This window comes from Neophocaena asiaeorientalis, unplaced genomic scaffold (genome assembly GCF_003031525.2).
Source record: "Neophocaena asiaeorientalis asiaeorientalis breed wild unplaced genomic scaffold, Neophocaena_asiaeorientalis_V1.1 scaffold294, whole genome shotgun sequence".
Classification (NCBI taxonomy): domain Eukaryota; kingdom Metazoa; phylum Chordata; class Mammalia; order Artiodactyla; family Phocoenidae; genus Neophocaena; species Neophocaena asiaeorientalis.
In genome coordinates this window covers 1858699-1873411 of record NW_020173945.1, presented here as the reverse complement: position 1 = coordinate 1873411, position 14713 = coordinate 1858699, and the positions used below count along the sequence as shown (strand labels likewise).

The window sequence follows — 14713 nt, the reverse complement described above, 5'->3', positions numbered from 1 at the left end:
TCCAGGCCCTGATCTGGACAAATGACCAGGGACTTTCAAAAAACTGAATGCCAGACACAGAAATCACTGCCATATTAAAAACACAACGGCCTGCAGTTCCCTCTCCCAGACATGCCAGGGGCAAACAAAGCAGCACAGAATGGGACTGAGAGACATGGGGTGGGCCCCGGGCAGCCCACAGGGGCCCCAGCACGCCCCGTAGGGCCCTTCTGGGAACCCAGACGAACAGATGGGTAACCAGGCCCCAAGCCAGATTCAGCTGCCCAGATTAAGTAAAAAGCAATGAGTGTATTAATTCTCAAAAGGCGAATCTGACTTACAGGAACCCCCTGTGCAGGCCAGATCATTCTTCTCCACAAGCTACACAACCTAAGAAGCAGAGGGTGACCCCAGGCTGTCAAGCAGGGGCGACGGAAAGCACCCTAGTCCGGCACTACCTCTTCTCCGCCCCCAGGCAAGATGTCGCCTGCATTTCTGGGTGACTGTTCTAAGTTTATCTTCCCTGCTGGACTTCCACTTCACCAAGACAGGGGCCCTGACTGTGCTTCCAGGCATGAGGAAGGCTGGTGCTCAACTAAGGGAATGAATGAACGAACGCAACAACCAACCTACTTCGCTTCCTCCTGATACCGAGAAGCTAACAGAGAACCTCCCTCCTGAATCACCTTCCAGGAGATATGTGACTACACCAGCAAAACCATCCTGTTTCTCCACTATTTTCACATTCTGTCTTCTGTTTTAGGACACTTAAAGAAGCAAAGACTAAGGTCCCTGGTCTCTTACAAAGCAGGGCTGGGCAGCCAGTTGATCGGGAGCTCGGCCTGCAAGAGCAGGTGGAGGTCGGAGCTGGGGTAACACACCGGGTCTGGATGCTTCTTTGATCGATAAGCTAATGGTTACACAGAAGTTACATGCTTTTTAAAAAATTTTTCTACCATGCAAAGATATAAAAAGTACACAAATAAAAGTAAGCCATAGGGCATAGAGAAAGCCCTGAAGTCAAAAAAAGAAATCCAGATATACCGAGTCCGTGAGTGGGCAGTGAAGCTGTGCAGTCAAAGTGTGCCCTGCCCCCAGCCTGCCCCGGGTATGTGGCAGGACCCAGATGCTCTGTTTTAATGACAAAATGGTTAAGGCTCTAGGCTCCCGGCTCCCAAGACTGGGGTCCAACCCACGCGAGTACCTGTGGTCAAGGTACCTGACCTTTCTGAGCCCTGAGTTCTTTAGCTATAAACCTTCCAAGTTGTTTTTTTTTTTTTTTCATTTCTTCCCTTGAAGATTAAAATGGATGGTTATTGCTAATGATTTCCAAGTACTGAGTATATTCCCCATTCGGTTAGCCACTACTTTCACCACTAACAATTCAAGAGTTTACGATTAACACATAAAAAGGTTTACCATCAAATTACCACAGAAAATATGCAGAGTAACCGCAATTTTATTTTAGAAACTTAACCTTCACGTAAATAAAAATATTTTAAGAATAAAATCACAACAGTCACAGAAGTTGCAGTATCATGCAGACTTCGTTCAATCCAAATACTCAACGGGAATGTATCGTTTCTAAAGTTAATAACAAAATGTTCTGGAAATCTCGCAAGCCTGTGAAAACTCACACTTCGAGTGTGATATGGTTCACCAGTGGAATCACTGAGGAGCCGTCACAGCAAGGAAACACTGGTATTTTAACCGATGACTTTTGGAAAGGTCCTTCCTCATGCTCCCCTTGCCAGCTTCCAGCTTGAGGAAGACAGGGAAGTGCCCCCAGCACACTGGCACCTGCCCACTGCCTCGGATCCCCTGGATGCTGGGCAGGGAAGCTCCATAACTTGTCATCCCCGAGTACTAGTTAGTTTACTATGTATAAGAGGAGTTCATTTATTTATGGGAAGTTCACATTTGCAAACCTCCATCAACGTACAAGGAAAAGCAATCACTGTGGAGAAGAAACTCATCCACGCAACTAAATGCCGATCCTCTACGTCAGGGATGGGCAGACCTTCTGTAAAAGGCCACAGAGTATCTCAGGCTTTCTTGGCCAAAAGGTCCCGCTGGAACCACTCAACTCTGCGGCAACACCCAAGAGCAGCCCAGCGCACCCCTCCCGCAGCCCGTAAACAGAGAAGTCTGTTTATAGAAACGGGCTGTTGGCCAGGTTTGGCCCCTGGGCCCTAGTTTGCAGACCTTTCATCTGTTAATACTCCACTTTAACCATCACAGGGCTTTCCACTATTGGGGCAAACGGCGACCTCGCCCACTGGAGCCCACCCCTCGGGAGAGCCCCACAGGCTTCCCTGCGTCATCCTTCACGGTGTCACTAACGTTCAAGGAGCTGCAGATACTGGCCCTGAACGGCTTTTAAGTGGGGTCTGCTCCCGAGCACGGGTGGGCAGGGCACGAGGAGGCCCACGTAAATGTGCGGTAAAGGACAAAGGGGACGCAGAGCCCTGGGGACTGGGGGCTCTTCTCGGTAGACTCCTGAGCTGGGAGAGGAATGTGACGTGTAGGGACTAAATAGGATAAACGTACTGAAAAATAGGAAAGGCTGAAAATTATCTGGGAGACGGATAAGAGGAAAGAGATGGCAGGCTTAGAAAAGGAACTGGCTGCTAAGGAAAGTGGAAGAAAATGCAAAGTTAAAAACTGGACACAATCTTTGAAATTTAATAAAATGGCGAGAGTGTGCAATCCCTGTAATTTTCTCTGAAAGCTCGTTTGGACAGTTAAAAAAAAAGCATGACCTGCCCGGTTTAGGGAAGTGCTGGGAGCACCCCATCATTACTACTCTTCCTGGCATTAAAAGTCTCCCCAGGGCAAGGCCTCCACGACCCCAGGAGCAAGGGCGGCCTCCAAGGAGACCAAGCCTGGCTGCCCTGCTCAGCTCCCAACAAGCCCCGGCACAGAGCTGGGGATGCAGAGGTAGGTCTAAACCAGATTAACCCAGAAGAGGAGGGGGCCTAGGATCCCCATGACGCCCATCAGAAACAGAAGCCTCTGCTGGGAGCATCCTTCTCCCGGGTCTTTGATGCTTAACCTACCCCAGACCCTCCCCGACCCCACTAGACCAGAGACCACCTTCCCCGCTACAGACCCCGCCCCCCGCCTCCCTCTCATCCCCACCTGCTCTCTCCCCCGCCCTCCCGGCCTGACGTCTGCCATCACAGTTGTGTAAGGGGGGACCTCTGCTCCACCAGGAGAACTTCCCGTCTGAGGGGTGGCTGTCCTGGAGGTGAGGGATCAAGAAGGAGGCAAAGAAACAGTTCCCAAATGCTGGCGCCCACTCCCAGCCACCGGCCCTAAGGCGTACTTACTTCTGGCCAAACTTGACTCTCTCTCTTTTCTGCTTACTCTCCTCCAAACCCAGCCTGAAACACTTAAACTTTTTTTTTTTTAATGGGGCTGAAAAAAGAATGAGCATCTACAGTGAAGCAGAAATGATGCGTGTGTATGTATGACACGTCCTGTGCGTAAATAACCATTTGAGAAATGCTTCATCCTGTGCACAAAGAGGTCACCAGTGGTACACACAGGACTGTTTCAGGGTGGATGCTCAGCGCACCCCCTGAACGCGACCCGGGGCTGAGGGTCCCCCTCCTTGTAGGGAGCGCTCGGGGTCACGTCATCCACGTGGACCAGTGACCGGTGTGAGGTGAATGGATGCTGCAGGCACAGCGTGAGTATTTACCGTCCTGGAAGACCCTCTCCACGTTCAGCCCGTACGTGGCGCATGTCTCGTAGTACGTGCACCTCTTGAGGTCGCTGGAGAGCTTCCGCGCCCTGGCGTCGTCGATGACCCGCGGGTTGGTGGAGCTGATGGCATCTGCAACAGACCGACAAGTAGTGGCGACATGGTGACCACGAGCAACCTGGGGACGTCCCACCACTCACGGCCCCCAGAAGCTCAAAACCTGCCCCACGCTCAGCACTGCTGGGATTCTTTTCAGGACCTGGAGTTTTCAAAACACCATTTATCCCCAAAATAATCATCCCAGACACCACAACGATCAGGTGTTTCAGAGGATCCTGCTTCTGAACATGAAATGAAAGAATGTCCCTGAAGACCAGAAGGAAAGGGTAAGAGTTAAATGTGGCTCCAGAGGAAAATGCTTTAACAAGGAAAACCGCACGGTCACTACGTGTGGTGACCTTCTCGGCACACGGCACCCGGGAAACGCACGCCCTCCATCTGCCCGCTGGACACACGCTCATGGAGCCCTGTTGGGTGCCTGGCCCAGTTCTAGGCACAGGGATGCCCCCCAGGGAACAAAACTCTGTGCTCTCACAGAGGGGACATTAGGTCAGCTGGGGAGGGAGGCAGAAAAATAAGACACAAACGAGGAAGGACGACGGGTGTAGGATGGGACGTAGGGTAGGAGCTGGGTCACAGGGCAGGGGTCAGAGAAGCCACACCTGCAGCAGGTGGCGGGTGGGGGAGGGTGCCTGGGGCAGGGGGCGGCAGAGCGCCGAGCATTTAAGGGGGACCCAAGGGCGAGGCAGGAGTGGGAGGGGGCCTGGGGCACTGGAGGGTGTGTCACAGACTAGTGTGCGAACCACGTTGGCTCTTAACAGGTGGCTCGGGTGGGGGACTTCCCTGGCAGTCCAGTGGTTAAGACCTCGCCTTCCAAGGCACGGGGTGCGGGTTTGATCCCCGGTCGGGGAGCTGAGATCCCACATGCCTCGCGGCCAAAAAAAAAAAAAAAACAGAACATAAAATAGAAGCAATATTGTAACAAATTCAATAAAGACTTTAAAAGTGGTCCTCATCAAAAAAAAATAAAAGAAGATGGCTCGGCTGGGAGACACCCCTCACCTCCTTCAGGACCTGTGTACAGATGGGGGCATCTGAGCCGCGAAACACTTGTCAGGCACCAGCCACTAGTCTCCTAATAGAAAGAAATGCAGCCCTTCTTTTCTTTCAGCTCGGCATCCACGAGGCCCTCTCCCCGTTCATTCTGTTACTACTGAGTAACTGGGGGGCAGCCACACGCCCCGCACACAGGACCAGAGGACGGGCTGAGACGTTCCGGCCGGCGTGCTACCCTGCGACGACACACACTTTACAGGGCTGCTCCTGACGTGGCATTTTCCCCGAGGGCACGAAAGCTCCTGAGTTACAGGAAACACTCAAGATCTCTTTAACCAAAAACCCGCCACCGGGATTTTCTGTACTAGTCCAGGGAAAAGCAGTGTAAGTCACACAAGACAGTGACAACCTTTTAAATGTCTGCTGTTGCACAGGAAGTGCCTGAGGCACTCAAATTCCTGGAAGTAGTAAACAAAAGGGACATCTTGAGGGAATCATTTATTGATTTTTTTCCCTCTCTTTCTCTTCTCCTTACTCCCTATTTTTTCTGTTTTTCCGAGTCCGATGGAATAGGTTTAACTGAGCGTTCTGAATTACTCCTAGAGAAACTATGATTCAGGACCCTTCTCCTGACAATGACCGGAGCCACATCAAACAGATGTTCCAGAACATTCCCTGGCAGGGCCTGTTAGAGGGATTTCTTCAAACACTATCTCGTCCTGTCTTCTTACCTTACAGAATAAGAAATTTGACTTGGATTTCATAACGCTTAAGAAAAAGAAGTTTGGTTTTTTTTTTTTAAGGTGTAAACATCTTTTAAGAAAACAGTAGAAAAAAAGTTAGAAACCCAGAATTTTCCACTGCTTTGGTATAAACTAGAAAATACACGCCACAGAGCATGAATCCAGCTTCAGATTTATCCTGACCCCGTAATCCCCCAGGCCCTCCTTCCCCGGTGGGTGCCCACTCATTTCTGTCCCATCTCAGCTTCCTTCCAAGATACACTGTCATGTGTCAGAAACAGACCCTACACTTGAATGCTCTTCTGGTCTTATTTTTCATTCCTCTTGTGACTCTGCATCTTTTTACAGCTCGGGCTTCGCCCTCCAATCAAGGTGATCTTCAAGTCTTTAAAACAGATGTTTAAGAGACATCACACCATCACCTCGTCCTCTTAGGAACATCCTCCAGCTCCCCGATGGTACCCGGGAGAGAACACGTCCCCCCACCTCTGGGTAAGGCCCCACACCCCACGTACCCTTCAGGAATTATCTTAATTCTTCTCCATCTTCTCCATCCCATAATCTCCTATCTTGAGGCCACCAGCCCCGACCAGCTGGGAGGGAAACCTGAGATCCCCTCAGCCGTTGTCTCTGGCACCCCACGCAGCCTGTACAGCATCAGGACAAGCGTGGCTTCACAGAAAGCGAAACGAGCTAATGGTACCTACACGTGGAACCTTCCAGAAGCCCACACTCACTCCACCTTCCTGCCACGGGGGCTTCCAGGGTGCTCTGGGAATCAGAGGTCTGGCTGATGACCACGAGGAGCCCTCAGGTGAGGACGGTTCCTAACTGATAACATTCCCGTCCTGCTCCTTTGGGACATGGCTTTGCTGAAGTCCAAACAGGTCTCACAAATGAATATGAGGGGACAGGGAACAAGCCCTCCAGGAGTGCTCCCAGGTGCTCGCTGGGTGCAAGCTCCCAGGTGTACCTTGCAGGTACATGGCCCTCAATCGACAGACGCTTATAAAACTAGAGGGAATAAAAGGGGGCCGGTTCCTCCACATCAGGGCTTCCCCAGAGCCTCTGTGGAGCCATCCCCAGGCCTCCCTGAGACACAGACCATCCACCATCCTGGTGGGAGGTGAAGATGTGCCTTCCTTCAGCTGGGGTGGGAGACACAGAGGCTGCACTTATCTCCAAGGTCCGGAGCAGGGAGAGATATCATCTGCAATCCCAACAGGACCTCAGGAAAACTGGCCACATGTGGAAACATCAGGAACACAAGCAACCACGCCCTCGACACTGGTGTGCCCACGGATGCCCCCACTGCCTTACGGGATTTCCTCCCTTCAAGGCCTGGCAGCGTCAAGGTCAACAGTGGTCTGGAGCGAGTAATGCGGGGTTTGCACGGCCCCGTGCAGGGACCCCAGACTCGCCACCCCTACTACCCAAAACACTGCTGTGTAGGAAAGACAACAAACTGATCAAAATTACCTTTCTGGCCTGGATTGAAAACCTACCTGCCCTTTATCCCGGTGAGTCCACCGCAGAAAGGCATTCTGCATCCTGAACACAGATCCCCTGAACCCAGGCGGCTGGTAAGGAGCCGTCCATACAGACCCTGCTTTGGCTCAGAAATGCCCTCGGTAGGCCTGCAGGAAGAGGCGCTTACTGGAAATTAACTGCCTCGATGTCGATTTCAAGGCAGCTTGAAGCAAGGTCTTCTTTAGACGAGCTGCCCACTATAAAATATTACGTATTAAGAATTTTCAGGAGGCCAACTCAAATATGCCAATTCTGTACATCCGAACAAGAACCAAGCGCTTTTTACTGGCGTGTCTTGTCTCCCAGTGACCACCAGAGGGCGCTTTGGGCATAAAAAACCTCTCACGTCCCATGCTGTTCTAAATCCACCTCTGCTCTGAAGGTTTCAGGTGTGAGACCGCTGGCCACGACATATATGCTATTAAAAAAAAAAAAAAAAAAAAAGAGGGGAGACTTCCCTGGGGGGGCAGTGGTTAAGAATCCGCCTGCCAATGCAGGGGACACGGGTTCGAGCCCTGGGCCGGGAAGATCCCACATGCCGTGGAGCAACTAAGCCTAGGCATCGTAACTACTGAGCCTGCGCTCTAGAGCCCACGAAACACAACTACTGAGCCCGTGTGCCTAGAGCCTGTGCTCCACAACAAGAGAAGCCACCGCACTGCAACGAAGAGTAGCCCCAGCTCACTGCAACTAGAGAAAGCCCGCGCACGGCAACAAAGACCCGATGCAGCCAAAAAAAAGGGGGGTGGGGTGGGGATTGGCAATGAAGTTCTCTCCATGAAAACCCAACCCTCACGTTTTACATCTAGCACCCTGAGCAGATGACTTTAGTTTATTCCACACTTTTTTCTCCCAACACACACACCCACTCCACGATTCAGGCTTATCCTGCCAAGGCAGCAGATTACCCCGCCAGAGCTCTCAGTTATATTGGATCTGGTGCCACGCACGCAGCTAATTGTTCTTGCTTGTTTGACGCAGCTGGTTTCTTATTTGGAAAAGTCTTACATCAGGGCATGCAAGGGCAGACCAGATGTGCTCATTCTAAAGGAATTAACAAAAACAGAACCTGCACCAAGAAATGAAAGGAAAATCCAGTGTTGCTTGACATGATTATATTTTTTAAGTTCCCCATTTTTCTGACAAAGCAGTTTTAAAGTTAACCTTCATCTGACTTTTAAAAACATTCCGTATGACCCCTTAGTTAAGTCCCCAGTGGCAGGTACCAGCACATAAATGAATCTATGATCAAGGGCATAGTAAGTGATGTCACTTTACTAAAAGACCAAGTTTTAAGTGTCCTAGAAAAAAACACAAAACGTACCCACATGGTAAGATTCTATGCTTTCTAAGGGATCTGCTAAAAATGAGATACAGCTCATAAGACATTAAGAAATAGAGCAGAATAAAACAAAACTCTGCATTATATCAGAAATCAGTATTAAAGGTACAAAGGTTAACATAAATAACCTTTTAGGGCGCTTATATATTATTTTGTAACAGAGAGGATTAAGATATCCTAATATAGAAATTAGAGCACTTGGGAGTGTAGGGGGGGTGTTTTGTTTTGAAGTTGCCAAGTGACTTCTCCACTGAATCAAATCAGTAAGTGTGACAGTTTCAGTTTCATGGATGCTCACTGTAAAAAGGGAGCCTTCAGTAGGAAATTACTACTTCTTTAAACCATTTCCAAACCCCTCCACTCTGAAAACACAGGCCAGGAATCACTTACTGCTCAACTGCTGGAGCCACAGAAGCACAACCTGCCCTCGGACACCACTCACCCTGGGTTCCCACCAGGACCAGCGGAATCTCACTCGTGTTCCGGTAGTTGGCCATCCGGCTGTAGTAGTGGTAGACCGTCTGGAAACTTATCTCATCCTCCAAGCTGAAGACAAATATAACAGCGTCCACCCACATGGCAAACTGGGGAGAAAAGAAAGGCAGGTGAGCAGGAGATATTGAGTGAGGAGCTCACGAGAGAAAGGCAAAGGAGCAGCACGGGGTCACCTTCATGAACACAGGACGAAAGGCCGGCAGACACGCCTCCAGCCGGGCCACGTCCGACGTCTTATAGCGCATCGCTGGGGCGTCACGAACGCCCTTCTCATCCTCGCACAACACGCCTGTGATGGCCCTCAGCCCCTTCCCACCCAGGCCACGCTGTCTCCAGAGTAAAACCAGACATCCTTCCCCGAGGGAGTGTCTGCCCTCTGGCCCGACTCGGCCAATGGAAGGCAAACCCCGCGCACAGCAGAGCCGACCTGGAGATAGGCACGGAGGGCGGCCTTGCAGCTTCCTGTTTCACCCCAAACTCCCCGAGGAGGCCGCCCAGGAAGCCGTGCTGGACCCCTGAGATGGGGCTCTTCCTCTGGGTGCCCACGGCTCAGAAATCCTCCACCTCCAGGGCCAACCAACTACTCCGTCAACATGTGAGGCCTTCCTATTGTAAAGATCAGCCGCCCCTGATTAATTCCAGCACCCTTCAAGGAAATTATGACTCACTGCCGGAGAAATTAACAAAAGCAACGAACAAAACTTAGGGGAAAATAATGAAAACCCCACAACGGCCCAACTCCTGTCATTTTATTCTCACTTTTCTTGCATCCAGCTGAACTCACATCAGATCCTCTCTCTGGCAAATAACCACACCCTCAAGCACGTGTTATCTCGTGGAACACCCATAACCGTCTTGTAAAGCTGGAGCCAAGAGAGGAGAGGGTCCTGGAAGCTCAGCAGCTTCCCAGGGCTCCCAGGGTCACAGAGGTGGCGCTGAGGAAGAGACTTAGCGCCAGAGACCCTTCTCTTTGATGAAAGACCCAAGTGAAAATCAAAAAAAAAAAAATGCCCCACATGCTTTCTCTAAAAGAACCTGCAGCTCCCACTAAGTTCTGCTGGTCAAGGCATCAGCTCTAATGTTTGGTGAAATTTTTAGTGGGTTAAGCTCTGACTTCCACATATAAATGAAAAGCGTATTCAGTTACAAATGGAGGTTTTACGCAACAAAACGTAAATACACCTGAAGTTCAAATGATAAATATGAAATTAAATGAGAAAGAGAACTTGGGGCCAGTAGCCTTGGGACTGGCTGATGCCTCGTGAGGGCCCAGGACTCAGGCGGACACGGCATCTCCTTCTCCCCTTCTCTACCTTGAGATGTGTTTTCCTTTCTCTTCCCAAGAATCGGGGAGAAGTCAGCTTCCCCACGCCCACGCGCACCTTACGAATGCTTGTGGTCCCTGGGACCAGCCCGCACCTCCCAAAACTGACAACCACCTGACCCTCCGTGCAGAGGAAATGCAAACCAGGCCACATCCTCTCAAGGGTGCATCCTGAGAGCCCCAGGGCCTAGTGAGCAGTGGGCACTCCATAGATGTCCCCCATCCACCCCAGCGGCTTCTCCACCAACTGCCAAAAAAACCCCAACCGGCAGAGTTTTCACACCACCTAACAGGACACCAGTATGCACAAAATCCTGCAACTTCACTCACGAAGCCGTCATTACCTTCGCAGACTATATGACATGATCTGCGACAGTGGAAACAAACATCATGCTCACGTGTGCCTGGGAGTGGTGACTTGAAAACGGTTCTTTTCCTTGAATGTCCGAGTACACTCGGCCTAGTTTTGAAAGGCTCCATCTGACATCCCCTCAAAGCAGAAATCTGCACTTTGACCAGGGTAAGCTTCTAGCCTAATGATGCTTCTGTGGGAAGTATGTGCTAGAATAAGGGACTGGTCCTCAGGGAAACTCACGGCCAGAGGCCAAGACAGAGACCTCCTGGGGGCCCTGGTTCTACCCCCGGCGGGGCGGGGGTGTGGGCCGGCCACCTCGGCCTGTGCCCTGATGCCATGAGATCTCAGGGCGTCAGCGTCCTTGGTGACGGGAACGCTCAGAGCATCGTCTCCCAGGGTCATCTCGAGGATTAAGTGAGCTGCACCACTCAGGGAAGGTGGCGGGGCAGGGGGCTCAACCAGTGTTACCGATTCACAATATGTGTGCTTTCCAGACATGAGAAGAAACTTATAAGAAGGGCTCCATTATTGCTCACAGGCCTTACGTTTTCTTGTTTTATTCTTAAAAGCCAATTCTTTAATTAATCAGGGACCAAAAGGAAGGAAAACGTTTCTGTGTCGAATGACATCACATGTCCTAAGCATCTGAGGCTTCGGAAAAGATGTATTCCACAGGAATACGTGCTTCCTAGAGGAAAGATGCTTCTCAGAGGGTACATACCACTGGAAAGGAAAACCCCTGGGATTTTTAATGTCACCGTCTGGGGATGTGGGGAAACACTGGGCCTGAGCTTCGTAATAAGAGATCCACCCCCCAAAATACTTTCATTAAAAAGGCAACCCCAACAGCAATCATGGCTGATGAAACCTTCAGGGTAGGGCAGTGCTCCGAGCCCCTAATTCCTCGGGCTGGAGTTCCCTCTCCAGTGTGGGCCTGGGGCTCCTTGGGAGACTGGTCTCACTGCGGTTAAACTCTGGCCCAGGGCAGCCTGCTCACTGCTCCGCGACTGGCGTCAGGGGAAGCGCCGTGTCTCTGCAGCCCTGGGCCCCCCAGCATCCCATCCCTGGCAGCATCCCTGGACAGCAGCGCCTCTGAAGCCACTACACCAGCTCCAACATGCGCTTCTATACGTCTCTCAACTTTCTTCTTAGATTCTTTATGTCAGAGCTAAGGTGTGCTCTTTACATGTGAGATTGCCCCTGGTCACTCCAAAACATTTACGAGCTAGAAAAGCGGAAAATCACCCAGGTGACACCCACACTTTACCTACGTCATTCTCCTATTACCACCTGCCTCGGACGGAACCCTTGTGATAGCAGGACAGACGTCCCACGGGCGAAGGACCACTCAGAAAAAGTGATTGAGCTTTTAGCACCATCGTGAACCTTCTAGGATGGTGTCAGACATCACACCCTGTCCTGCTTAAGTATAAAGTAACAGATGTGCGCTGAACCCGAGCTCTCACAGCTCCGTAACCTACCCTTTTTCATGTTTAACATGTCTTCAGTGTTTCCTTACTCTCATCGACTGTGCTGTTTCAGCAAAGCAAAAACAAATCTTTTCCACACTTTAACTAACGTCTTTGAACATACCTTATGGTATCTTCAGAACGTACCTTATGGACTGCTTTGTTTCACGGTTTGACAGCATTTTTCTTTTAAATACTGGTACAGCTTACAATCAGTGGCATTTTAGACTCACTAAAACATGGTAAATCCACGCCATTTTCCTGTAGAGCTGCATACCCCTCAGTGTGTGGAGTTCTAGAACTTTAACAACCTCCATATTCAACATCGTTCACTTAAATCACCAATAATCCCGTGTCGCACTTGCACCAAAGGGTAAGTTCAAGAAAGAGCGCCAGAGGGAATCTTAATACTAAGTTCGCATTAATGGGTCTTGACTATTACTAGCCCTCGGTCCCTTCAAAGTGTTCAGCTAGTAAAATTATATAAGTACAGTAATAAACTGGAGAGGAAGTAAACCAAAGAAAAAGGTTTTCCACACTCATGCTGATTTTCTTCCCTCCGCAACACCCATTTTTCAAGGAACTTTCAAAGAAATCAGACCGTGCTGCATCCTGGTTTGTGGCGGAGAATGATCCGGGCTGAGAAGCCTGGTGGGCAGCCTGGCAGTAGTGCTCAGGTTTCCAAATCCCATCCAACTTTCTAAATGACTGTACCGCTCTAGAGATCAAACACAGGATAAAAGGAGAAAAAAAGGGCTATAGACACTTCCAGATGTCAATTCAGCTGAGATGACACATCAGTGCAGATTCTGCTCTTCCTTCCTCCTTAAGAAACGCAAAGTGGGGCTTCCCTGGTGGTGCAGTGGTTGGGAGTCCGCCTGCCGATGCAGGGGACGCGGGTTCGTGCCCCGGTCCGGGAAGATCCCACGTGCCGCGGAGCAGCTGGGCCCGTGAGCCATGGTCGCTGAGCCTGCGCGTCCGGAGCCTGTGCTCCGCAACGGGAGAGGCCACAACGGTGAGAGGCCCGTGTACCGCAAAAAAACAAAAACAAAAACAAAAACGCAAAGTGAAAATCAGCCACACAGCCCAAACTTCCCTCTAGGTTTCTGTCTGAAGGAACAACAGAATTAGTCTCTCAGGGATGAGAAAAACCTCAGTCACAGAAAGCAGTTTCCTGGGGCCTCTCTCTCACCTTTTCTTGTATGCACCTGACCGACTTCTTAGACGCACCTGTGGAGTCAGACCCTTCCCAAGGAGGCACAGGTGAAAGCTGGTCACCAGTGTGCGCGCAGTACTCACCTGTGCCTCTGGAGGGCCCCCTTCATCTCTGATCAGCAGCAGATAGCTCTGTCCGTCAACAACAATCTCTTTCTTGAATCTGCCACCTGCCATACACACACAAAAAATCTTGTTACGCGGGAAAGACAGAGCGAGGGGAGGGCAAACAGACGTGGGCTTCGCTTGTGGAAAAATACACCCTAGGCTGTGGCCCTGGGGGCAGCCCTGAGTGTTTAGTAGGAGTGGGCTGCGGCTCTGCCTCCAGGGACCCCTGGACTTTAAAAGAACTACTGAACTCAGATTCAAATATCCATCCTTAAGAACCCGTGTTCCTTTCTAGTTAGAATACACAGCCTCCATGCAATGCCAGGATCACTCGTGGCTCAGAAGCGTGGGATTTTAATGCAGGCTTTGTGTGTAAATTCAGGAATTCTCTCTCCCTGGGAACACGCTGATACCGAGTCCAGAAACAGAGAGCACGGAAATTGTTCTCGTTGGGTTCACAAAACCGAAACGAATTGTATCTGCTGATCAGGGGCCCGGTCTCCAGCACGTTGGCAAATTCAAGGGCTGAGAATCTGTATTCTCCTCAAGAGAAACCCAGTTCTTGGAAGGAAAACATAGAACAGCATGGGGATGGTGTTTCCGTGTTCACAGTTCACAGGAAAGGGAAGGGTGCTCAACTACTACACACGGGTTAGACACAAACTACTGGATGGCAGCTCCGCACAGGTGGAGACACAGCAGTGCAGCTGGCGGACGGAGAGCGTTAGAGACCACGCTGGGTTAGCGAGAGACCACCAGGGGCCCCGCCGGAACGCTGGGGGTACGGGGGTGGCCACGTGAAGGCGGCAGGGGCTGACCCCTCCCACGCCCAGGTGCCTCAAGCATCTCCCCTCAGCGCTGCTAGGCTTCCCCTGGGCAGCGGGAAATACGTCCACTTCTGGGTCCCTCTGCCACACCCTGTGCCACCTCCAGAGACAAACGACCTTCCCACGCTCTGGGCTCTGAGCCTGCCGCAGTCACCCCTCACTGGGCTTCGGAACTCGTGGTCTCGAGGGGAACACGCCAGCACCGGCGCTCACTTCAGCTCCTCGGCACAGAGGCCTTCCAGAATCACCAGCTAACCCCGAATAACTGGAAGCCCGCGAACCTCGCTGGTGGAGCTTCCCCACCGGCCCCAGAGGCTGGGTGCCGGCCCCCTGTCCCCCGGAGTCACACCTGGCTCTCCGCCACGGTGGCCCCTCGACGACGCGGACCTTCCCTCCGAGAGTCCGGGGTTTGGGCCATCCCAGCGCCCGAGAAGCAGAAACTAGACTCCCCGTCCCAAACCACCCCACCTCACCTCACCGCACCCCTAAGAAGTGTCCGCA

General features: G+C 51.3%; 1 protein-coding gene across 6 annotated transcripts in view; it reads right to left on the bottom strand.

Annotated features, from left to right (window-relative positions):
- The window catches only part of AGAP1 (ArfGAP with GTPase domain, ankyrin repeat and PH domain 1), a 544600-nt gene that overhangs the window by 317893 nt on the left and 211994 nt on the right, over positions 1 to 14713 (bottom strand). For all 6 annotated transcript variants that reach the window (XM_024752791.1, XM_024752792.1, XM_024752795.1 and 3 more), the window contains exons 4-6: positions 13362 to 13447; positions 8862 to 9003; positions 3686 to 3820 (exon numbers count right to left, since the gene is read on the bottom strand). In XM_024752791.1, coding sequence (XP_024608559.1) covers positions 3686 to 3820; positions 8862 to 9003; positions 13362 to 13447 — 363 coding nt within the window. The remainder of the gene's footprint in view (positions 1 to 3685; positions 3821 to 8861; positions 9004 to 13361; positions 13448 to 14713) is intronic.